This window comes from Schistocerca nitens, chromosome 1, assembly GCF_023898315.1.
Source record: "Schistocerca nitens isolate TAMUIC-IGC-003100 chromosome 1, iqSchNite1.1, whole genome shotgun sequence".
Classification (NCBI taxonomy): domain Eukaryota; kingdom Metazoa; phylum Arthropoda; class Insecta; order Orthoptera; family Acrididae; genus Schistocerca; species Schistocerca nitens.
In genome coordinates, this window is record NC_064614.1 from 412,139,328 (window position 1) to 412,165,955 (window position 26,628).

The 26,628-nt window shown below is 40.2% G+C and overlaps 1 protein-coding gene across 1 annotated transcript in view; it reads left to right on the top strand.

Annotated features, from left to right (window-relative positions):
- LOC126249766 (uncharacterized) overlaps nt 1–26,368 on the top strand; it is a 1,113,531-nt gene extending 1,087,163 nt beyond the window's left edge. The window contains 1 exon segment of the mRNA XM_049951457.1: nt 20,777–26,368. Within this exon segment, the coding sequence (XP_049807414.1) occupies nt 20,777–25,051 (4,275 nt within the window). The 3' untranslated portion in view covers nt 25,052–26,368.
- The last annotated feature ends 260 nt before the right edge of the window (nt 26,369–26,628 follow it).

Here is a 26,628-nt window from a genome sequence, read left to right on the forward strand (position 1 = left end):
CGGTGATCCACCCTGACTTTGAGTGGTTGTCTAGGAATATTGGCCCCATGTGACAAAACCATTCAGGATACATGCTACTGACTGTCTCACGGATCTGGATGTATTAGATTTCGGAATACACACGGGTGGAACAAGCTGCCGCCTTGGTGTCTTCAGAAGGCCAAAATGATTGTAAGCATAGCACAATACAAGAAAAATTTGAACACTAGATTACGTTTTCACAACTCTCTTTCTTCAATTTTATGTGCATCGCCATTTGTCATTTATACAGTTGGATCCTACTAAGCAAATGCCCCCTCTTGTTCAGCTGTTATCTCTGATAGGAGAGTTGCACCTTATAGAACAATTCAAAAATTATGGTGTGGCATTGTATGGCAGTATGATAGCACTGTAGTGGGTTCAAAGGTGTCATGGTGCAAGGTTTCTTGCCTGTTGTAACACACTTAGTGCACTAGAAGCAGTCCATCAAATGTATTCTGTAGAACTGTTAATTCAGCTCATCCATGACTCCTTACAGTGGCTCAAAAGGTGGTGATCTTTTGCTGGGTACCTGGACATATCAGGATACAGGGAAACAACATAGCCAACAAAGCTGCCAAAGAAGCATGCCGGGATGGTGGTGTACATCAGTGTGCTATTCCCTTGTGTGCTGTCATCTCATCTGATGGACAAATCGTGTGTCAGTGGGAAAATGTGGTGGGAAATAGTGGTCTCTCAATCGACCATGCTGGCATGGTGGACTTAATGCCAACTGCACCGATGCGAGGAAATGCTGATCTCCAATTTGTGCATAGCACGTAGCCTTTAACACGTGATTTCGTGTCACTTTCAATTCAGCATATTTTGACTGTGTGTCTTGTATACTGAAATCAGGGCAGCCCTAAGTTTGGATGGAGATCTGCCCACTGTCATCACCAATACTGACACCAGTGTCGCTCAGGTTCGGCAGTTTTGTGAACCGTCATTTTGTGTTACAACCTACCCCGCATGTGGTCAGGACATTGAGTAGTGAAGTGGTTTTAAGGTGCAATTTATGATCAGGAAAGGGGAAAAGATACTGAAACTACATACAAAAAGATGCTGATGAAATTATTTTGGATTTAAACCAGCTACATTAACTTTTAGTACTATTTACAGGCTTCTATTAAACTGGATTAACACACGTCATTTCATTGTTTTTGACACCGCATCACTGGCACTTTTGAGCCCAATAGCTCCTTCCATATGGAGAAACTCTACTAGACACATACGGAAATCAGTGGAGTGTATCTTGGCAGCATCTGTAAAGGAAGTAAATCAATGGAGCATATCTTGTTAGCATCTGTAAAAAAAAAATTAAAAGTTGCAAAGGTTTTTACATTTGAATGGTTCTCCAAATTTAACTCCAGTTTGTCTTTAGAAAATTCATCAAATGTCCCCAACACTCATCAACTTCTTTCACTGTTCCTACTCCTCCAGACCATCTTCTTCCAGACTCTGAATCACACCAGGCAAATACTTGTAGCTGTATCCTGCAAAAGGTCCCCGCTTGTAGGTATTTGTTGACTAATTGTTTGACCTGCCTGGTGGGTGCTGTATCCATTGAATGTAGGGCACATATCATATGAGTAATTTTCAGTTTTCACACAACATTGCACATCTTATCAAAAGTACCCCACATTGTAATGACTGGAAACTGGAATGTGGTGCCCTGTCATTTCTTAATGTAAAACTGGATGACTAGGAGACTATCAGAATATTCAGACCAGCGATGAAGTCATTTACTCTGAAGTAATTCTCCGTATTATAGATCATGTTATACATGTCACATAGTTGAAGTTGGCATACATGACCTTAAATTATTGGAAAGCCAAAAGCGTGTAGTGTACTTGATCAGTCACCACAAGCTGATTTTTTCATGTTTTTTTGTGCCCTGGACACAGGTTCACAAGTATCATTGAATAACTGCATCATCATGCAGGCATTTGTCTTCTCGAGTTTGTAAATTTTAAGTCATTGGTTTTACCCATCACCACATAATGGAAAAACCAAGGAATTCAAAATATATCTGTGCAGCTCGTCAGTAGTGCCATCTAAAACAAATCCCACTTCATGTTTGCCAACAGCTGCTTTTATATTCTGTAAAATGATCCTCATAAACTGACCTTTCTCTCAGAATTCTTTCATCTGGTATTGACCTTTGTGTGTACTTCTCAAGAAATGTGAATGCAGGATTGTTTATCTTGTGGATTGGAATCCCTGACTGGGTTAATGCCACGGCAAGATCCGCACTAAACTCATTCAGTGATCACTGCTTTTCAGATCCAGAGGTGAATGCGTGTGAGAGAGTAGCTTGCTTAAATTTCAACTTGGAATGTTCTTTTAAGTGTACTTATGTTCTGGATGTGCTGGTTTTATTCTGTTTCTTTGATGCTTTCATGAACTGCAATATCCACTTTACAGAATGATGCTATCAGTTTTGAAACTGTTTAATGCTATTGAAAGTGCACACCTTTTCCTTCTTAACCTTTGGCATGATTTTGTTGTGAAAAATCCATTCTGGTGAAACACTAACATGACCACCAAGACAGTTCAGTTGATAGGTAGAAACTGTTATACTTGTGCCAGCACGAACTGAATTTAGGTTGCAAACATTGCAGCATCATTGTTAAAATTTTGATTTCACAGCTGCAGGTTGGCCAGTGTTGCTGGGTATGTGAATAATTACTGATGCTTTCCATAAAGTATATTTTAACATTTATTGATCATTGTTGACTTCAGTTTAACAAACTCGTAAGCCTGTCAAAGAAGTAAAGAAAATTCTAGTACTTTATAAACACAGATAAAAATGTGCTTAGTTTATGGTGGCATCTTTTCAAACCAATTACTTTAGACAAAACAATTTTTTTCTGTCTCCCTGCTAGGCCTGAAGTCACATTGTATGTGACGTATGCTGTGACTTTTCACAAACTTAGTATTCTTCGGGAGGAAAACAGTTCAATCCCGCATCCGGCCATCCTGATTTAGGTTTCCCGCGATTTCCGTAAATCGCTCCAGGCAATTGCCGGGATGGTTCATTTGAAAGGGCACGGCAGACTTCCTTCCTCATTCTTCCCTAATCCGATGAGACCGATGACCTCGCTGTCTGGTCTCCTTCCCCAAACAACCCAACCCAACTTGGTATTCTTCCTCCTTTTTGTGGTGTAGTGTATTGAATCTCGCTTCATTCGGTATTCTCCACCCTCTTCGATGAAGAGAGTTTGGTTCACTGTTTGATCTGGAGGAACTAACAGTTTACTGTAAAAAAAGGGCTACATATTATCTTCGTTCTTGAAGGTTGTCTTTTTGACTTTTTTGGAGGCTGGTTATCCAGGATTCTGCCATTGAGAACTTTGAAGCTTTATGTGCTTTTCATAGTGGTAGCATCAACTTTCTTCCCCAGCTGTAATCTCTGTGAGAAATGTGGGATCATGTTTGGCTGTACCCAGTAGTTCAGCAGAAATCATCTTTTCTCTTTCTGTTTGTCTGTTAGTGTGTTGGGGAGGAGTTTTTGATTAAGTTTCCATTTCCCTAAATCTTTATGTAAGATCTTATTCCACATATTGCAATTCAAATTAAATTCTTTTGGTGTTGCAAGCACAGTTACATGACAGTCTTCTTGCAATAATTGCCATACACTCTCAAAGTATGCATTAGTATGTGCTTTAGAAGGGCAACCCTGTCTGAGATTGTCTTGAACGTGACTTCTTGAAAGTGCCTCCCATGGATATGCTTGCTTAATCATTGTCTAGGTTTCATAGCGGTGTTCCTAAGCTTCACGCAGACCTTAGTGTGTGTGTGTGTGTGTGTGTGTGTGTGTGTGTGTGTGTGTGTGTGTATAGTTATAATAGAGGGAAACATTCCACGTAGGAAAAATATATCTAAAAACAAAGATGATGTGACTTACCAAATGAAAGTGCTGGCAGGTCGACACACACAAACACAAACATACACACAAAATTCAAGCTTTCGCAACAAACTGTTGCCTCATCAGGAAAGAGGGAAGGAGAGGGAAAGACGAAAGGATGTGGGTTTTAAGGGAGAGGGTCTTTCTGCTCCTGGGATTGGAATGACTCCTTACCCTCTCCCTTAAAACCCACATCCTTTCGTCTTTCCCTCTCCTTCCCTCTTTCCTGATGAGGCAACAGTTTGTTGCGAAAGCTTGAATTTTGTGTGTGTGTTTGTGTGTCTATCGACCTGCCAGCACTTTCGTTTGGTAAGTCACACCATCTTTGTTTTTAGTACTAGCTCCACAGATTATGGAGAGAAGGAAAAAATGTGTGGTGAAATGGAAGACATAGTATAGTATGTTGAAAGGGTCAAAAATTTGTGGTGATAATTTGGGGGGGGGGGTGGAGACTGGAATCTAATATTAGGAAATGGAAGAGAAGGAAAAACAGAATATAAAAGGGGAAAGGAATTACATGGAAGCTAATAGAATTTTGTGCAGAGACCAATTAAATCATGAAAGAAGATTGTAACATAGAAAAGATAAGGGATGATAGCTGGTTGTTGCTGACTGAATCAAAGGAAGTGAATGCAATAGAAAACAAATGGGTAGTATCAAATGAAGCTGGCAAAAAAGAGCGCACAGAAGTGTAAATGTTAATTTGCACCAAGTGCAAAATGTCAGAGTGGCTAGATGGGGAAATATAAAGCCGTAGAGGCAGAGCTGTCGAATGGGAACAGACGGTGTGCAAAAGAAAATTACACCTTTCAAGGAATGAGAAGCAGGACATAAAGCTCTGACAAAAAATATAAGGATATAAGGATAAAAGATGGAGGAAATTTAGTTTGTCTGTAGAAAGAACTGAAACTAGAAGATAATATTTGGGAAGTGGGAGCAAGTGGTTGTAGAGTAGGTAGGAGAAATTATATTGTGACAATGATTTGGCAGAGCACTGAATCGCCTAAGTCTAAACATTGCACCAGTAGTACGAATCATCCCTCAGAATTACTAATTTCCTTGGGAGAAAAATTCTCTCTTGGTATGCAAGGTACAAGTAAAGTTCTGACCCTTTCAAGGGGCTCAAGACTCTTCAGTTGAGCATGGTGCCCCCAAGCTATTGCAACACCTACTTCCTTTCCTGTGCTGCAGTCTCTTACTGGACCATTCTTCCTGCTCTTACTTTTAGTGTCAGCCTTTGATGTCAACCTGGGTGTCGTCTAGGTTCTGGCGTCTTTGGAATATTCTTTCATTCCTTTGGATGTAATTTGTGATCTTTTTTAAGGTTTGACCTTGGAAAACTGTTCTTCAGTAGTGTGGGCCAACTAGGGAAGAGCAGCTTAAACAGCATCTACTGGATAGATTATTAAAGATCTGTGCACAGTACATGTGTCGGCTCTTCAATGGGCTTCAAAGCCAATGCCATTACCGGATGTGTTGGAGTTACATACCAATTTGATTTAGCCCCGAAAATGCAGGGATAACACTGCTGATGCCCTAAGATGCTAGCTCCCCACACGTCAAGGAATAGATGTCAGTCTTTCTGAGGGGTCTGCGGCTGAGTGGCATCTGTGGGGAGAACCCTTGATCAGAGTAGGTGCCATCAAGGTGGACATTTCACACAAGAAATGTATTAAATTGCATTGGAACAATGGTCGTTCTAATCCAGCACTCTTTAGGCAGGAATTGAAACTACAATGTTGGCAGTTACAACCCTACTGCTTTCCCTACCATGGTTACCCCCATGGGAAGAGAGTAAGCCAGACGTCTTAAGAGTGAAACAATTTATCCAATATTTAGTATGTACCTGAACTGATGGGATACTTTAATTGCAAGAAGCCGTTATTTTTTGTGGAACATGTTGAAGGTAAAATTGAAGTTGATTCATTGGGAAAAACACAAAATGGATTGTTGTTGAGAAATGCCACCTCTGTTGGAAAATCTGCAGTTCTTCAAGCATGCAAACATCTGGGTGATGTAGCAGTGTTATTACCACAGATATGGGTTTGAATGTGGACCAAGGAATTGTCTTACAGTGAGACCTTGTGCTACAAGTAGAATAACTGTGGGCTAATCTCGAGTGACAAGGTGTACATTTTGTCAGATACATTCAGAAAGGTCCAAAGGATAATAGAATAACTATAGGTGCCAGCTTAGCTTTTGACAGGAATGTTCTCCCAGAAAAAGTAATGGTGTACAGTGCAGGGTGGACTAAGTGTGGTAACTGCAGATGATCACTGCACGAAGGTAGTCCTAGTGAACAATCAACATTGTGTTTCAGTTGCATGGATCCTCCTTCCATATACAGTGATTTGCGCAATTTTCAATAAATAATAGAAAATACAAGAATATAAATGTATTGAGCACCTGTCATATACTGAGATGCATAAAAAATGGATGCCTACATCCTGTTGATCATGTGTAAGTTATAGCCATCACTCCTGAGGCCAGATACCTGCTGAAGGATGGCAAAATGTGGGTCCCAGGGCTGTCTGCTCTTCATCTGTCCCCATGCTTGCGGATAGGTCCTTGCAAGAATGCTAGCCACCTGCGGCGGCGGCGGCCTCCTCTCCCCTCCCCTCTGCTCCAGATTCCCAAAATTGTTAGATTCTGAACCATTGTTCATTGATGTTGGGGGTGCAGGCAGTGATTGTGAGGTGTGACCAGTTCTCCTGGATGCCTGTACTATGTGATGATTCGGTGGAACTTAAATGAATATTACAGTCACCTGCTGGACCTACATCTTATTTCCTCCTGTCCCGCAATTTGTTCTACAAAAAAAAAAGCGCTTCACTGATCACAATTCCCCACTGCTCCTTGGTTGTTATGCACACTGCTGGAACTGTGCAGGCCCTGAGAGGGCATCTGGAGGTATCTGTACATTGGATTGTACAGATGTAATCAGTGAGTGGATTCCCCTTGGTACCATGTTAGAAGTAAAAGCAGTGATAGTGAAAACGGCCTCAGTGATCACCCCCTTGCAACATTTACATTCCTCCAGGCAGGCCACTTATATTGAGTGAACCACCTTATTCCAACTACTTCCCCCCCCCCCCCCCCCCCCGCCCCCCTTTTTCCTACTTGGGGGTTTCAATGAGTTGGGGGTTCTTATGGGGGATTACCACTTCATCTGGTATGGGCCAGCTTTTTACTGATGATCTCTCTCTTCAATCCTGATATTCCTATCCACTTCAGTGCTGCCCATGGCACCTTTCAGCTGTCGATGTAATTGTCTTTCCCCCAGTCTCACCGCTTCCATGCACTGTTCAGTACATTACAATATTAGTGACAGTAACCACGTTCTAGTGATCCTGTCGCCGCTTTGCTGCCACCAGATTGACAGACTATGGTGCTTCAAAGAGCCAACTGGCAGTTGTATGTCTCTGCTGTTATTTTCCACCCCTCTGTCTAGTTGCATTGTTGAGATTATGCAAGATGTTAGACATGGACGCCCACACTGCTGGAACTGCTATTCTCATTTCTACATGTCACTTCCACTGCTACCCATTGCCGAGGTGGACCGTAGATACTGCAATAGCTGTTCAGGATTGTAGAAGAGCCCTGTGAAGTTCCAAGCAGTGTCCTTCAGACCACGTTATCGCTTTTAAGTGACTTAGTGTTAAGGCTTGCTATCTATGTTCTGATTAAAATTACTCAATGGTTGACCCTTCACATGTTCGACATGTCTTCCTCCAATCAGAGTACTCAGTCATGCCTGAACTTTTGCCATTGCTAAACTGTCACAACACTCAATCAGTTAACTTCCAATTCCTTGTCTGGCAGTTTTTATGTAGTGTTTGGACCCGAATACTGGGTTTAGCCCTTTCATTTAGCGTAGGAAAAAACACAATGGTAATGAAATGTGCAGATTTCGCACACACCACTAGCCACTTAGCACAAGACGCAGTTCGGCTTCACACTTATCAGAGATTGGCCTATAGTAGGTAAACTTCAGGTGTAAAACTGAACTTTACAAAGGGAGAAAATGATTGTTGCAACTGGTTTATCTATAAACTACATAGTGCAGTGGTAACATCACAGTCTACTGTGTAAAAGTGTGCAGGTTAGAATATTACCAGGTAATGATAATACTTTTCTCTTTTGAATCTTTACTAAAATGACTTATTGTTTTCAATTAATTGGTTTCACTCATTTATAAACATCCATTGCATCATTTTCGTTGTCATATTGACCTTTTTGTTTGCTTTTATTTTTCTTTCTATCATTCTTCTTTCTTTCGGTATCTGCTTGTTGCCTATAACCTGTAAATGAGTTCCAACCAAACTACTCATTGGTTGGTATCGAGTCAGCTCATGTAGCAAAAGTGAGAAGTTACAGTTCATTTTCAGCACTGAAACTGGATTTTTTTCTGTCCTGAGCTTGCTCATATAGATCAGCTTTAAAAGCTGTCAGCAAATCGAGTGTGATTAATAGTTCTGCTGCATGTTGGTGACTGCTGTTTTCTCAATTACATTTTATGTCAAGAGGAGGTTTTAAGTTTTAAAACACACATGTAAATATAGGGCTACGAAATTTGTTGTCACCACTGTTCAGTCATCGCTCACTTAAAATCAGCTGTGGGCAGAGCATCTCGTGTTCCTGCTGTACCTGATGGTGGCAGCAGCTTCCAACATTGCTCTGCATTATGTGAACAACATTCCAGCACTTGTGAAGTGACCCACCATGTTTGCTTGCCATATTTAACAGAGTGGCAGCTGATGTGACAACACTGTAGCGCCAAGTGACAGATGTCAACTATAAAGCAATTTCAAGTGCACTGTAATGAGTCTCCTCCTTGGGAATGTTTGCCTTTTCAACCCAGGTGTGGGCAAAGCTCTGTAGTACCTGGATTGCCAAGGATCAACTATTTGTTGTTGAGAAGGGGCTGTTCTTGGCCCCAAGTTGGGTACCAAATGAAGTGGCTCTTACGGAGGAGCATATTTATTTATTTATATTTTTCTCATTTGTTCGATGTCCTTAAGAACACACATGAATGTAATTGTGTGGTCCAATATGCAAAAATTATTAAATGATTTTACTTGAAATCTATCATTCAAAAAGATGTAAATATACACTTTGATTTTTTACTTTTGAGTTATTTAACTATTTTTGAAAATCATTTCAAAATTGGTTTTACTTTCACGTAACTCACAACTGAGCAGTAAAATCATCAAACATAATGGACAGACTTACTTCCAAGAATATTACTTGAGAATGAAAATATAACAGTATTATAATTAGACTTGGCATATTTGTATTCAAATATTGAAATTATTTAGGTCCCATACAATATTCGAAGAATACTCCTCTTACCATCATATTCAGGCTGTGGTAGTCTAATCCTGGCTCTCGGTGTAAGATGAAAAGTAAAATCTTAAAACTAATGTTGCTTTCTGCTGTGATTCATTTGCTGTGAGAAAAATGTATGTTGAATGTTAAAGCGGGTGATCTCTGCACTTCCGCTATGATTTCACTTTTCAGGTTGACGCATAATGGTGTACCTTGAAGCAACGGCCACTAAAATTTTGAATCTGTAAACACCGTAAGAAAAATTAATTCAATGCAAGGAACATGACAGAGGTTTCACTATACATCGAAATAACTCACTAATAAACTTTAACGTACTATACAGTATAAATGCTTAAATTATGTTCGTGGTACAGTGTGTGTACTTCATGTCACTAGAAACAAGCGAAGAGAGCAAGAGAACAATAATCTAAGAATGTTCTCCTCCCTTTTAATAGCATAGAAGTTATTACATTTAAAGAGTTTACTCCTTGATACTAAGAGTAAATTTAATATTTACTATAAAACAGGAAACTTCTATGCTGTTGTTGAAACACACAAGGTTTGTGTTCATTTATTTCATTGTGTGATACACATATCGTCAAAAGTTTTTTTTTTTTTTTTTTGTTTTAAATGTCTTTACGACACAGTTGTCAATGGGACAGCACAGTGTCTTGTCATACAGGGTGGTCTTCATACTGGTGTGTCTATTGTTGCTAAGCACTTTGTGACCCACTTTGCAACTGCGCTGACATCCTTCTCTTATCTGTATGCATTTCGTCCGCAGAAATGACAAGTTGAAGGCATCCTCTGTGTGTTTCTCCCCCACCTGCCACCCCTCCCTTAAAAGTTGAATCATATAATCAACCTTCACTGTCTGGGAAGTGTTTCAGGGACTTGGCTTGTCTCACAATATGGCACTAGGTCCTGATTCAATTAAACAATTATCCAACACCTGAGTGTTACTTCTTGCCCCAACATCTCTCATCAGCTGCTGACAGATTAACCTCCCTGACGTGCTCTGCAAACTACTTGAAAGGGTGGTAGCCAACAGATTTTGCTGGGTTCTCAAGTCTCGTGGCCTTGTCAGTGAGGGAAGGGTACAGGGAGGGATGAGCCACAACCGACAGTCCGACAGGGTTTTTCTGAATGTGAAAACTCATTGTAGTCTCATTGGGTCTCTCTGAGCATATGACACCAGTTGATATCACATTTTACTTACCCTCCATGACTGGGGTTTCGAGGCTTCCTACAAAATTTTTTTCTGTTTTTATCTTGTTAGTATCTTGTTAGTTGTCCCAGATCCAAGTTGGTACTTTATTCAGCTTCCTGGGGGTCCAATCAAGTGTCCCACAGGGCTCTTAATCATTAACAATGGACTAGTGACTTCTGTTGGACTGCTATTCACTCCTGTGCAGTATATTGGTGACTTTTGCATTGGGTACAGCACCCTCTCAGTAGCCTCTGCTGAATGCCAGCTACAAAGTGCCATGTGATGGGCCTCTGCGTGAATCCTTTTCATTGTTTCCAATTATCTCCTGCAAAACTGCAGGTCATGCATTCATCATACCACCATTCATCCTGACCCAGAGTTCTGCTTGGGAACTCAGTGCAAAAAAATTTTGGCGCCATCCCATTTTTAGACTACCTTTTTGATAAGAAACTGACTTGGCAGCCCCATATTTGTCAACTAAAGACTTGTACATAAAAAGCTTAACAGTGCTTCCTTGACTTCACCTCTTGGAGTGCAAATTCTGCTACATTTTTCTGTATTTTTTATTTTTCTGCACTGATCTCATCCCTACTTAACTGGTTGCCAAGTTTATGGCTTGGTGGCACCTTCGTCTTCGAAATACACAGTCCATTATCATGGAGTTCACTAGCTATAGGCTCCTTACAGACTAGTCCTGCAGACAGTCTTCTGGTTGAAATGGGGATCTTACCTCTTCATTTAAGAAGTTACTCTTGCTCTCCTATCCAGTTGCCATTTGACAGTTCCCCTATTATCCAACATATTTCATTCTTTATCAGTAAAAGGCAGTGTCAGCTTCCTGATATAAATATTCAAATGCGGTTACCAGTTGGAATGCACTTTGCAGCCGTTTGCCAGGATCTCTGCCTCTTCTCTCAGAATGTGCTCCCCATGTTTTCTCATGCAAATCCCTTTGCTTGGCACACAAGAAATGAATTAGGACAGACATATTTCAATATCCTGAAGTATGCTGTCCCTATGACCTTTTGGCATCTGTTATGTTCAGTTCTTCAGGAGTCTCAGGGTGCTACAATCTTTTTAACTGACTGCTTTAACACTGTTAGATGAGATGGAATATACATTTGTCCCTTTTTGATCCTGAACATCATTTGTTCCCAGGTACATGTAATGTTTTTATGGTGGAGCTCATAGCCATTATCAGCCCTCCACTTTATTAAACACGTCTCCCTTGACTACGTTTTAATATGCAGTGATTCAGTGAGCAGTCTTCAGGGTGTGGCGACTTCTATTCATGGCCTTCATGCTGGACTTCAGCATTCTGAGTGCTCAGGTCTCTCTTTTTCTAGGACCAAGTCAAGTGGGTAGAATAAGCAATAAACTTCCTGATCATTTGGCTAGAGAAGTGATCACTAATCCCTCAGTCACTTTATCAATACCAGGTGCAGATTTTCTGGTCCAAATACAACCTCTACTCATTTGCATACAGAGCAACATCTGGTTGGCTACTGCACCTCCAACCCCCCCCCCCCCCTCTCCCTGTAATAAGCTTCACACTGTCAAGCACCACTGCATGGTGCTCTTTCTTCAGTTTCTCCTGGAAGGAATCTGCAGTTTTATGCCACCTCCGCATTGGTCATACCATGATAATCTATAGTTCCATTTTACATCATGTGCAATCACTGTATTGTTTTGGAGCCCTCCAGTAGCTTATATCCAGATGGAGTGCCACTTTCTTCTGGTCCTGCATACTTGACATGGTCTTCCAAATTCACCTCCTCAAATACTGATAGATGGTTGGTGGATGGTTGAACTTCTCATCTTTGTGAAAATGGTTTTTTTTTTTTTTCAGATAAAAGGTTTTGAGCTACCTCTGTGGCAAGGGCAGGGTGGTCGAGGGTTGGGGAGTGTCTTGCTGGATTTGGGGTTCCTGATCTTACCTGCTTGACCAGCTCATCCTTTCATCTCTCTTTTACAGTTTTAATTGATTTTAGAGGTAGCACTCTGTTTAATAGTAGCTGCTCAACACCTTGACTACACTGTAACAAGGATGGGGTGGGGGGGGGGGAGGAGGAGGAGGAGGAGGAATCCTGTTGCATGCAGTGCCCCAGGGACACCCACTTGTTGCTGCACCTATTTATCTCTTCTGGTTTTTAAAGAAAATTCAATGATGCCCATTACATTTTTAACTTTTCCACTTTTTCTGTTTTGAATTTGCTGACTGGAAGACACTCTTCGCGCTATAACTGTCTTAGCCCTTCATCGGGAGACCCCCTTGTCTGTTCTGACATACGTCTGACTTGATCCATACACTTCTGCATAAATTCTCAATTCTGTTAAAGCATTTGTGGTTTATAGTTTAATGTCATTATATTGAGAGTTTAGAGAATTATAATTAAATATGAATTAAATACTAAAATGTTCTTGTATTTGTTTGTAAAAGATGTGGTTATTCAGGTGGCAGCAGCTCACTTGCCAACTTAATTGCAAGACCATACTGTGGATGATGTGTCTGACTTTGAGTTGGTTGGAGTATTAGTATTAAAACTGGTGCAAGGATCATTTCACAACTGTGATTTTTTTATCAGATTAATATAAGGAATGTACACACATTTCTTGAGAGGGCAGGTGATTGTCTGTGGTCTGCCTGAAGGCATTTGGGTGAAGCGACTTAGGAAAACGTAAATTACGATGGCTGAGCAGAGCATGAGCCTCAGTCTTCTTGAATCTGAATTGTCTTTTGCAAACACTATCATCTCCTCTAGTATCTTACCTTAGCACTTATTATACTTATTGTACAATCCCCTTTAGTTATACATATATGAACCATGGACCTTGCAGTTGGTGTGGAGGCTTGCGTGCCTCAGCGATACAGATAGCCGTACTGTAGGTGCAACCACAACGGAGGGGTATCTGTTGTTGCCTGACAAACGCGTGGTTTCTGAAGAGGGGCAGCAGCCTTTTCAGTAGTTGCAGGGGCAACAGTCTGGATGATTGACTGATCTGGCCTTGTAACACTAACCAAAACGGCCTTGCTATGCTGGTACTGCGAATGGTTGAAAGAAAGGGGAAACTACAGCCGTAATTTTTCCCGAGGGCATGTAGCTTTACTGTATGGTTAATGATGATGGCGTCCTCTTGGGTAAAATATTCCGGAGGTAAAATAGTCCCCCATTCGGATCTCCGGGTGGGGACTACTCAAGAGGATGTCACTATCAGGAGAAAGAAATCTGGCGTCTATGGATCGGAGCGTGGAATGTCAGATCTCTTAATCGGGCAGGTAGGATAGAAAATTTAAAAAGGGAAATGGATAGGTTAAAGTTAGGTATAGTGGGAATTAGTGAAGTTCGGTGACAGGAGGAACAAGACTTTTGGTCAGGTGAATACAGGGTTATAAATACAAAATCAAATAGGGGTAATGCAGGAGTAGGTTTAATAATGAATAAAAAAATAGGAGTGTGGGTAAGCTACTACCAACAGCATAGTGAACGCATTATTGTGGCCAAGATAGACACGAAGCCCACGCCTGCTACAGTAGTACAAGTTTATATGCCAACTAGCTCTGCAGATGACAAAGAATTTGAAGAAATGTATGATGAAATACAAGGAATTATTCAGGTAGTGAAGGGAGACGAAAATTTAAGTCATGGGTGACTGGAATTCGAGAGTAGGAAAAGTGAGAGAAGGAAATATAGTGGGTGAATATGGATTGGGGGAGAGAAATGAGAGGAAGCCGTCTGGTAGAATTTTGCACAGAGCATAACTTAATCATAGCTAACACTTGGTTCAAGAATCATGAAAGATGGTTGTATACATGGAAGAACCCTGGAGATACTAAAAGGTATCAGATAGATTACATAATGGTAAGACAGAGATTTAGGAACCAGGTTTTAAATTGTAAGACATTTCCAGGGCAGATGTGGACTCTGACCACAATCTATTGGTTATGAAATGTAGATTAAAACTGAAGAAACTGCAAAAAGGTGGGAGTTTAAGGAGATGGGACCTGGATAAACTGACTAAACCAGAGGTTGTACAGTGTTTCAGGGAGAGCATAAGGTAACAAATGGCACGAATGGGGGAAAGAAATACAGTAGAAGAAGAATGGGTAGCTCTGAGGGATGAAGTAGTGAAGGCAGCAGAGGATCAAGTAGGTAAAAAGACGAGGGCTAGTAGAAATCCTTGGGTAACAGAAGAAATATTCAATTTAACTGATGAAAGGAGAAAATATAAAAATGCAGTAAATGAAGCAGGCAAAAAGGAATAAAAGCGTCTCAAAAATTAGACAGACAGGAAGTGCAAAATGGCTAAGCAGGGATGGCTAGAGGATAAATGTAAGGATGTAGAGGCTTATCTCACTAGGGGTAAGATAGATACTGCCGACAGGAAAATTAAAGAGACCTTTGGAGAGAAGAGAACCACTTGTATGAATATCAAGAGCTCAGATGGCAACCCAGTTCTAAGCAAAGAAGGGAAGGCAGAAAGGTGGAAGGAGTATATAGAGGGTCTATACAAGGGCAATGTACTTGAGGACAATATTATGGAAATGGAAGAGGAAGCAGATGAAGATGAAATGGGAGATATAATACTGCGTGAAGAGTTTGACAGAGCACTGAAAGACCTAAGTCGAAACAAGGCCCTGGGAGTAGACAACATTCCACTGGAACTACTGACGGCCTTGGGAGAGCCGGTCATGACAAAACTGTACCATCTGGTGAGCAAGATGTTTGAGACAGGCGAAATACCCTCAGACTTCAAGAAGAATATAATAATCCCAATCCCAAAGAAAGCAGGTGTTGACAGGTGTGAAAATTACCGAACTATCAGTTTAATAAGTCACGGCTGCAAAATACTAACACGAATTCTTTACAGACGAATGGAAAAACTAGTAGAAGCCGAACTTGGGGAAGATCAGTTTGGATTCCGTAGAAATATTGGAACACGTGAGGCAATATTGACCCTACGACTTATCTTAGAAGTTAGATTAAGGAAAGGCAAACCTACTTTTCTAGCATTTGTAGACTTAGAGAAAGCTTTTGACAATGTTGACTGGAATACTCTCTTTCAAATTCTGAAGGTGGCAGGGTTAAATATAGGGAGCGAAAGGCTATTTACGATTTATATAGAAACCAGATGGCAGTTATAAGAGTCGAGGGGCATGAAAGGGAAGCAGTGGTTGGGAAGGGAGTGAGACAGGTTTGTGGCCTCTCCCCGATGTTATTCAATCTGTATATTGAGCAAGCAGTGAAGGAAACAAAAGAAAAATTCGGAGTTGGTATTAAAATCCATGGAGAAGAAATAAAAACTTTGAGGTTCGCCGATGACATTATAATTCTGTCAGAGACAGCAAAGGACTTGGAAGAGCAGTTGAACGGAATGGATGGTGTCTTGAAAAGAGGATATAAGATGAGCATCAACAAAAGCAAAACGAGGATAATGGAATGTAGTCGTATTAAGGTGGGTGATGCTGAGGGAATTAGATTAGGAAATGAGACACTGAAAGTAGTAAAGGAGTTTTGCTATTTGGGGAGGAAAGTAACTGATGATGGTCAAAGTAGAGGATATAAAATGTAGACTGGCAATGGCAAGGAAATCGTTTCTGAAGAAGAGAAATTTGTTAACATCGAGTATAGATTTGTCAGGAAGTCGTTTCTGAAAGTATTTGTATGGAGTGTAGCCATGTATGGAAGTGAAATGTGGACGATAAATAGTTTAGACAAGAAGAGAATAGAAGCTTTCGAAATGTGGTGCTACAGAAGAATGCTGAAGATTAGATGGGTAGATCACATAACTAATGAAGAGGTATTGAATAGGATTGGGGAGAAGAGAAGTTTGTGGCACAACTTGACTAGAAGAAGGGATCGGTTGGTAGGACATGTTCTGAGGCATCAAGGGATCACCAATTTAGTATTGGAGAGCAGCGTGGAGGGTAAAAATCGTAGAAAGAGACCAAGAGATGAAGCAGCTTGCACAGGATAGAGTAGCATGGAGAGCTGCATCAAACCAGTCTCGGGAATGAAGACCACAACAACAACATTTGGATAAAGTTACATTAGTCACATACAAATAATACTGCACGCACATACTACACACACATGCAGTTGACATTAGGACAATCACTGTGCCTAGACACCTCTACCACATCTTCATACCTTCATCTCCACCGACGAGAAGAGTCCTTTCCCATATGATCGGGATGCTGAACTAGGAGGGAAAAAAAAGATGGTACATTTATATTATGCACTACCTACCTTGGATGTAAGATTTTCATATAAAAATCATTCCATCATAATTTTATATTTTAATGTACATGTGTTTTAGAAGGCACATTTTTAGCTACTCTGTCCGAAGTTCCCTAATCTTAGATTATCTAGTGTGCATTAAAAGGTGAATTGCTTAACAATTCTTTAAGTAAAAATGGCATCTTTTATATCCTTGGGCATACTATTAAAAAACTGTAATTCCCTATAGAAAATACTTCTTAAAAGTAATTTTTGCCTTTCTCGGTATTTGAGAGTCTGGAATGGCATTTGTTCTGAATGCACAGTGTTTCGCTTAATATTCTTATGACCCTTTGGTGTAGTTCAAAAATTTCCATTTTGTGCACTAGATTGCCAGAAAAGAATCCCATAGTTATGAATAAAGTATAAATAGGAATTGTTTATCACCCCAAGGTAGTGGATGTTACGCACGGATGGTCGCCATCAAATAGTATAACATGCTAATGATATTTTCTCTGCCAATATCTTAAAGTTCATTCCTTGCCAATTGACTGTCAGTGTTAATCCCAAAAAATTTGTTTGCTACCGTCTATAGATTTATCATGTATGCTTAATAACGATCATTTTCTGTCTGAATAGAAATTCATTTTTCTTCGTACTAAATGCTAACTTATTACACATTGTTCAGTTATGCACATCCATAAAGGATCCATTTGCCATCTGTCAGCAGTTTTATTAATTTATCATTGACTTTAATGTTACTCTCATTCATAAAGAAAATTTTCTCAATGTCGTAAATTATCTGTAACGTATTGCTGGATACAGGGTAACAGAGGAAGAATGGTTAGTAGTCAAGGATATGACAAGAATGGTCATTCAAAGCAAATTGTAGTAAACATGGGCTCTAAAATGCATATCTTAAACATTGAGGCCTTCAGTTGGAGGAATGATCCATAGTAGCAAAGATGAAAAAGTGCTTATAGGTGTTAAACATTTAGAATACACATGTACTAGACATTTATGCTTCGAATGATCATTTATCATATTTCTGAATATTGACTATTCCTCCTGAGATACCTTGTACACAGGGTGATTCACGAAGGTATGCAAATATTTTAATGTTATTCTACAAGTAAAACTAAAGAAAAAAGTTCATATAAACATAGGCCGCTAATGTTTAGTTACGGAGCTACGGCTAATAAGATTTTGCATGAAATTTAGCAACTTCATTAATATGAAACTGTTGCAAAACTGTAAGAGGTTGAAGTAAAGGGTGTAGAAAAACTTCTGCTTCCAGTCACAGTAAAAGATTATTTATTCATCACACGGCCGGTTTCGGGTTTGTGCCATTTCTCAGGTGTTTATACATTCATGTACATGTTAATATTGCTGGAGATCAAAAAAGCTGAAGCACCATTGTTAAAATTACTCTGTGGTGATAGTTTTTCCACTTAGGTGCACATTTGTTGTCTTTTTCACATCCATATTTCAGTTTTATAAAACTTAGCTGTATATTTCACTGTTGTGACGTGCACTTGTTAAGTACACTTTTACATACAAACATGTAGGCTTTGGTCGAAGAACTTAGATGTAGGAGGTGTAAAGATGTTGCTCATACAGGAGCATGTAGCTTATAGTCAAAGAACTTAGCCGTAGGAAGTGCAAGGATGTTGCACATACAGAAACTTAAGAAGCTATTCTAAATTGCTAAGTTTTTTGATCCACATTATGAAATTTTTATCCACATTTTTGTCAGAACATAGATCTAGGAAGTAAAATGATGTGATTTCATATATATAAAGTTCTCGGACAAAAATGTGGATAAAAAAATTCATAATGTGGATCAAAAAACTTAGGAATTTAGAATAGCTTCTTAAGTTTCTGTATGTGCAACATCCTTGCACTCCCAATGGCTATGTTCTTTGATCATAGCCTACATGTTTGTTTGTAAACACAGTGTATTTCACAAGTGCACAGTGCAGTAGTGAAATACGCAGCTAAATTTTATGAAATTGAAATATGGACACGAAAAAAAACAACAAATGTGCAGCTAAGTGTAATTATGATGCTTCATCTTTATTGATCTCAAGCAATATAAACTTGTACATGAATTCATAAACACCTGAGGATGGGCACAAGCCCGAAACCAGTCGTGTGATGAATAAATAATCTTTTATTGTGACTGGTAGTGGAAATTTTTCTACAGAGTTAAACTGCATCCACTACAGATCACGTTGAAGTAAACCACGAATTCCATTTATTTTGTTGTTATTGATCTGGTGAATCTAACAAAGCATGTCAGATGTCTGCAGTAGTTTTCTAGAACATCCAGAGAAGCAAAGTAGTAATTTTGTAAAATTTTTAATTTATTAACTGCTTGGCCGTATTTGTGTTTTAAGTTACAGACAATTGCACAAAGTTTTCGACAGAAGTTGTAGAGAATTTAATTTTGGAAAAGTGATGGTAATAACAGTTAACTGAAACTGTATGACTGTCAGATAATCTGTGGTTTCACTTAAATGCACTGTTGTTGTTACGTTCTTTCACCGAACAATACAGGTAACTAACTTGTTTCAAGGTCAGGAAATGACTGAAAAAACTCCCTAATGGTTGCCAACAATGGAACAACTCCCTGATGGTTGCCAACAATGGAACAACTCCCTGATGGTTGCCAACAATGGAACAACTCCCTGATGGTTGCCAACAATGGAACAACTCCCTGATGGTTGCCAACAATGGAACAACTCCCTGATGGTTGCCAACAATTAACCTCATACAGTTTTACGATCGCTTCATATGAGCGAAGTTGCTAAATTTCAGGCAAAATCTTATTAGCCATAACTTTGTAACTAAATATTTGCAGACCTAAGTTTATATGAACTTGTTTCTTAAGTTTTACTTGTAGAGTAACATATTAATGTATTTGCATATCTTCGTGAATCACCCTGTATATTGGGAACAAAACTGTTCCCGGTATATTCTAGTGAGAAACACCTATGTTAATATTTCAGAGACTTGACAGTTTTATCAAGAATTTAGCATCATCTGAAGTGTTGGCTGTATAGCTTCTGCAACCTATTTTCTAGATGTGACTGGAACAAATTGTTAGTTAAACTCTTCATACTTCATGTACTTCGTTTGTTTAGAAGCATTTTATGGTAAAAACTGTCATAAGCTTTGGCTAAACCAAAAATGTATGCCTGTAATGGTCATCCATGTCAGGTGCTTTAAATACTATTCTAACCTTTCTCGTCAGTACTGCTCTCAGAAGCAAAATTGCCTTATTAAAGCGATTTTATGATGATAGGTTTCACCAATCACTGTCATAGAGACATAGCCCTCAAAGCTCCTCTCGGTTGAGTGGGATGTGATGTGCCAAGTAGATTGATCCTGCAATTTGCTTGACTTGTGCATCATGTTTTTCAACTGAAAGATTTAAATTATGAAAGGAACTTCCATTTTGGCACTTGCATCATTAATCAGTGAGTGGATGATGTACACTTCATTAGGAAAGATTCTTAATAGTTCTTAACTAGTATCAGCAGCACTGTTGCATTTAGAACATGTTTACTTTTGAAGCATGTCAACAGATAGGGTTATGTAGAAAATGTATTACTTTTGTCGCAAAAATACTCCTGTGCAAGCAACTTAAATTCAAGAGTTGTGCCGAAAATCTTCGGAATAGGATGTTTCGATCAAAGTGATATGTAGAATGAGAAATGTTGAATTATGTGCAGATACTTCTGTTTCAAATATGTTTGACACATTTAAGGATGAAGGCAAAGAAGGGTTTTTAATCTATTGGCCACCCCTGTTCCTATGCACTGTTACCCTTGACTTGTTTGATTAGAAAGAGTTTATTTACTGCATAGATGCCTGGTTTTGGAAGGTGTCATGATTTTGTGTGTGTGTGTGTGTGTGTGTGTGTGTGTGTGTGTGTGTGTGTGTGTGTGTGTGTGTGTGTTTTGGGGGGTTCTGAAAGAAAAGCTGGCTTTGCTCCTTCCACCCAGAACATACAATTATCATATTTATATCAAAGATATTCATCTACTCTGTAAATTATAGCATTTTAAACATTTGTATTGTTTCTTGCAGGTTTGCCCAGAATCCACGCAGTTGAATCTCGGAGAAAAACCTGAAGATATATTTGACATGGAATCTAGACTTAATCCTGATGCAAAAGAATTTGTACCATCACCGACGCATTCAAAGCCTTCATTTGAGGATACGATTATTTCTCACTCACCATCAGGAAAAATATTGCCATTTGATAATGTAGAAGTTCCTAGTATGGCGCAGTTCCAGCAAGAGATCAGTCTGCGCCCAGGAGAGGTTTCAGAAGAGGATGCTCTATCAAACAGTGCGTACTTACCGGACATTCAGTCAGATATTCTTAATGGTGGCAGTGTTATGGATGATATTATAAAAAAGAAATATGGAGAGTCAGAATTTAAATTAACTGAACAAAATCTGGCTGCCTTTACCAGTAACAATCCATTTGAGGTTTCTGAAGTGTCATCAACAAAAGCAGTATACGGTGACGAATCTGCTGCTAGCTTCACGACATCTACCTCTGACATCTTGCAGAAAAATTTGGGTACAAGTGCTTCTAATGTGGAAGGGTCTTTTGTGGAAACTGATTTTGTGGCTTCAGAAACATCAAGTGTTAAGCAGTCTGAAGATTTTCTTGGATTTGAAGCTTCTACGGAATTTACAGAATTCAAGAAGGGGCTGGATGATTCATTGCCTACGGACTTCTCACCAGCCAAGGAAACTGGTGCAATATCATTTGAACTTCAGAAAGATATTGCTCCAACAATGGAAGAATGTCCAGTAAGGGTAAAACTAACTGATGACTTAATCAATCCTTTCAGCCACGAGCAACCAATAGCAGAAATGCCAATGGAAGAGAGTGAGCAAATCACAGAGAATGAGCGAACTGATCTGCTTAATGAATCCTTTGAACATGGACCTGATTTTACACTGGAGGAATATGAGTTAAGTTCACCTCTTAACCCATGTGCTCCTGTTTTTGATTATAAAAACATGGAGGATAATACAGATGTCACTAAAGCAGGTGAAGCAAATGAAAATGTGGATATTGTGGAGCAGAAGCCTACTGAAGTTTCATCAGATCTTGCATCTGGTGCTCCTATTTCTCAAATAATTTCTTCAGAATCGCCGATCAAACTACTAGATACGGTGAAAACAGAGCTGACAGAGTTAGATAAAGATACACTTTCCTCCGAGCATGAGAGAGCTTTGTTGGCTGAAGCTGATAATAAACTAGCAGAGAGTAGTTCCTGTGAGCAATTGGAAGAGTACTTAAGCAAAAGCAGTCAGAATGAAAAATCTGAAAAAGATCTATTTTTGCAGTACTCAGATGAAAGTTTGAATTTCAATCAGCCATCAACGGAAATTGCAGAGAAAATTAATTTTATGGAGAAATCAGTTAAGTTGGAGGAAGAAATTCATGAGAAGCAAAGTGAGTACATGGTAGATACAGAATTCTTGGATGAAGTGCATGAAACACGTTCAGATCTCATGAAAGAATTTGACAACAGAACAATAGAGCTTAATGAACCATTTAGCACTGAAGGTGAAGTTCTACAAAACCCCAATCTGGATCCCCTGGAGGAGCTCCGGAAGGACGCTGCTGAGCCCCTCGAGGAGCTCCGGAAGGACGCTGCTGAGCCCCTCGAGGAGCTCCGGAAGGACGCTGCTGAGCCCCTCGAGGAGCTCCGGAAGGACGCTGCTGAGCCCCTCGAGGAGCTCCGGAAGGACGCTGCTGAGCCCCTCGAGGAGCTCCGGAAGGACGCTGCTGAGCCCCTCGAGGAGCTCCGGAAGGACGCTGCTGAGCCCCTCGAGGAGCTCCGGAAGGACGCTGCTGAGCCCCTCGAGGAGCTCCGGAAGGACGCTGCTGAGCCCCTCGAGGAGCTCCGGAAGGACGCTGCTGAGCCCCTCGAGGAGCTCCGGAAGGACGCTGCTGAGCCCCTGGAGGAGCTCCGGAAGGACGCTGCTGAGCCCCTGGAGGAGCTCCGGAAGGACGCTGCTGAGCCCCTGGAGGAGCTCCGGAAGGACGCTGCTGAGCCCCTGGAGGAGCTCCGGAAGGACGCTGCTGAGCCCCTGGAGGAGCTCCGGAAGGACGCTGCTGAGCCCCTGGAGGAGCTCCGGAAGGACGCTGCTGAGCCCCTGGAGGAGCTCCGGAAGGACGCTGCTGAGCCCCTGGAGGAGCTCCGGAAGGACGCTGCTGAGCCCCTGGAGGAGCTGCGGAAGGACGCTGCTGAGCCCCTGGAGGAGCTCCGGAAGGACGCTGCTGAGCCTGCCAAGGTTGTGGAGGAGCTGCATGGAGACCACCATGATCTGATGGAAGATGTTAATGAGGCAGGAGATACAAAAGTGGAGAATTTGGACACAATTACAGGTTTAACTGATATTCGTGATATCGAGACAGCTTCATTCCAAAAAGACACAATGAAACTAAATGCAGTTGAGTCACCAGAATTAAACAATGAAATACGTACTGTACAGAGTATAACACTGGAAAATAGGTTATCATTTGAGACAGCTTCTCCTCCAGCTGAAGCAGTTCAGAACAAAGAGCCTTCACCATCTGCAGAACAAACAATAGGTGATATCTGTGTGCCTGATCTTCATGGTGTACCAGAAGCACTGCGGGTGTGTGTGTATCCCATGCCTGTTGAACAAAGTAGTATGAATGATGATGTTGAATTAATTTCTCCTTCATTTGAGAGTCAAGAAGAAAAACGAGAAGCTTTGGAGATAGACAACATTCATGGAACAGATTTTTCCACAGCGTTGAAGCTGGAATCACTTTCAGGAGAACAAAGAGATATGGTTGAAACAACGTTAAATGAAGTAAGTAATAAAACTGAATTTGAAGAATTAAATGATCTGACAAGTAATGCTGACAAAGATGTTGTAGTTTTGGAGGAACTACAGTCTCAACTCAACTATGTTGGTATTGATACTGAAATTGCAGAGAAGACTGAGGAAACTGCTGAAAAGACAATGGAAAAGAAAGATATTTCTATTGTTGAACAGATGACAGAAAAGCTTGAAGCCCTTGATGAAAAAGCTGTTAGTGATGAAACTTTGAAACTATCTGCTGCAGACTTCTCTGATAAAAATATTTCAGGTACAGCTGCTGAGAAGGGTGAGCCTGATAAAGAGGCCCACAAAACAGGAGATGGGGAGGACGAAGTACTAATGATTACAAAGACACCACCTCCAACACCAACCCCAGCATCGCAGACTGAACTTATTAAGGATGCATCGGAGATGAAGGCAGAATCAACAGTGTCTGCTGTAGCTGTTGCTTCAGCAGCTGTGGCAGGTGCAGCAGCTACAACTACTGCTATAACCTCAAGGAAAGAACCAGCTCTGAAAAAGCAGACACCACTCTCTAAAGATGTGAAAAAGACACCTGTAGCCAAAGATTCAGACAAGATGAAACCCAGTACTAAAGCTCCTGTCAAACAGTCTCCAGGGACTGCAAAAGCTCCAACAAAGACATCACCGACTTCACCAACAAAGGCATCAGTACCATCGACACCTCGCACGTCTACTCCAAAGAGAACTCAAGTTGCTCCTCCTGCAGCAAAGACTACAGCAAAAACTACTACCACAACCACAAGTGCAAAGTCCTTGTCAAGACCAACTTCAAATGTACCAAGTAAGCCAACTTCTCTTGCTACCCAAAAACAATCTTCAACAACAGGAAAAGTCCCTACATCTTCCATTGCACCTAAACCTACTTTGAAGGCTGCTTTGTCATCGACAACCAAACCATCACAACCAGTAAGAGCAGCAAGTGCACCAAAGCCGCGGGTCCCAAGTGCAACTACCACAATGGCAACAAAGAATCCGTTAGCCAATGGTGATGTAAAAAGTGCAGAAGTAAAGAAGACTTCTGTTGCCACATCAAAAATTGCACCAAGGACACATACTGCACCATCACGAACCACAACTGTCTCGAAATCTGCTGGAACCACTACTGCAGCAAGTGTACCTAAAACTGGTGTTCAAGCAAGGACTTCATTGACTATGCGTCCTGGTATGACAAATGGTATTGCTCAAAAGCCAAGGGTTACATCAAGTACTACTCAGTCTCAAAGGTCTGCCACTAATCATCAGACAGCTACAGAAAAGCAGCACAAAGAGACAGCAAACAAACACATTTCGTCACGTCGTATAGGCACAGCTCCATCAAAGACATCACCTTCAAAAGTAGGAGTAAAGAAATCACCGCAAACTGCTAAAGGAGGAAAGACACCACCTACAGCCAATGGATCTCCACTCATCAGTACAGGAACGGGAGAAGAGAAGAAAAAAGACCCACTTTTGTGAAAGTAGTGGGTTTTGGAATGAAGGTGCTGCAGTTTTGGGCCTTTGTTGTAAAGCTTTTAACATGTATGTAATTGTGTTGTTAAACCATAAAAAAAAGTATCTTCGTATAGTTCTGAGAAACTTGACACGTATATCTCAATGTTCCAAAAGATATGGATACTATTCGTGTGGTGAACTAAAAAACTTGAAACTATTTTTCCAGATGTAGCATATTATGTATCAATATCCAATAGCTTCTGAAGTTGTTTGCTTATTTGGCCGAAGTGTTTCTAAATTTTTGTTGATGTGCTGATTTTCCTCCTTGTGTGCAGTTCTGTTAGTCTCTGTGAAGATACAGTAACAATAGCAATTGGTCAGCTATTGGGAAATTTTGAGCCTAATGGCTCAGAAAGTTTGCTGTCATTGCTATTAAATATTTGAATGTTGGTTGGCTTTTCTTACAAACTGCACATGTGAGTTTGTTTAAAGACTGTAAATTTGTGTGCAAGATGCCTGAAAGGGAGAGCAAATATTTGATATAAAAGGCTGAACAAAACTTTTTCCAGGTATGCTTCGGCAAACATATTGTCTGGTGGGTACCTTGTTTACTTGGTGTCATCACTGACACTGCATTCTTAATATGCACAATGTGATAATTCTGTGTTTTTTTGTAATGCCACAATTTTAATTTATATTTATGATGCTTTTTATTGATGGCATTTCTCTTTTGTGCTAATAGAGTTGTACTTAAATTTGTTGTTTTATTTAGAATTTTCGGGTGTCTGTACTAGACTTTAAATTATTTTAAGTAAAATGAAAGATATTTTAAGTCATAGCTGTACTGATTCTAAATTATGGCTACTTTTACATTACTGTCTTGGTTTGTTAAAGTGTAATGTAAAGCGTTCTGTGATGTTTAATAGAGCATCCTGCTGCATGGTAACGAAGAGTCTATCTTTGTTTTCAATTGTAGCATCTGTTGATACTGCATATGTTTGTCATTTATTGATGAGAATATGTTTGAATAGCTGATGCTGCATCATAATTTATTCAGTGCAGGTGAGTTTGTGGACTGATATTGTTAATAAGTATTTCATATTGAGAGATGGCTACTTGTGACAGCTAAGCTAAGCTTTGATATCCCAGATTTATACATTGCATTACTGTGGCTTGAGGGCCACTTGGTTATTTATGGCAACTGGTGATTACATCGTTACTCGTGCAGTGATAGCTGGTTGTAGATCCTCATATTATCTCTGTACAAGACTTTTATATGTGGCAATATTTCTCTACAAATGCAAAATTTAATATAATGTAATAAAGTTTTTATAAAAATTAGTGGACTTTTCATTATTGTCAAAGATCTTCCTGGCCAACACAGCTTGTACAAATTAAAAATCAAATTTTCTGTCTGGAAGCAGTTCATATTGATATAATTTTCATGGAAGGTGTTTGCTTAAGATAGTGGGTGCATTGAAGTGCATTGTACAATAGCCAGAAACCAGGAAATGCGAACAAGATACCATTCCTAGCACACAGCAATGAAATTTTCTTGCTAGACCATGTGAAATTTCGTCATTCTATGTAAGTTCCTGGAG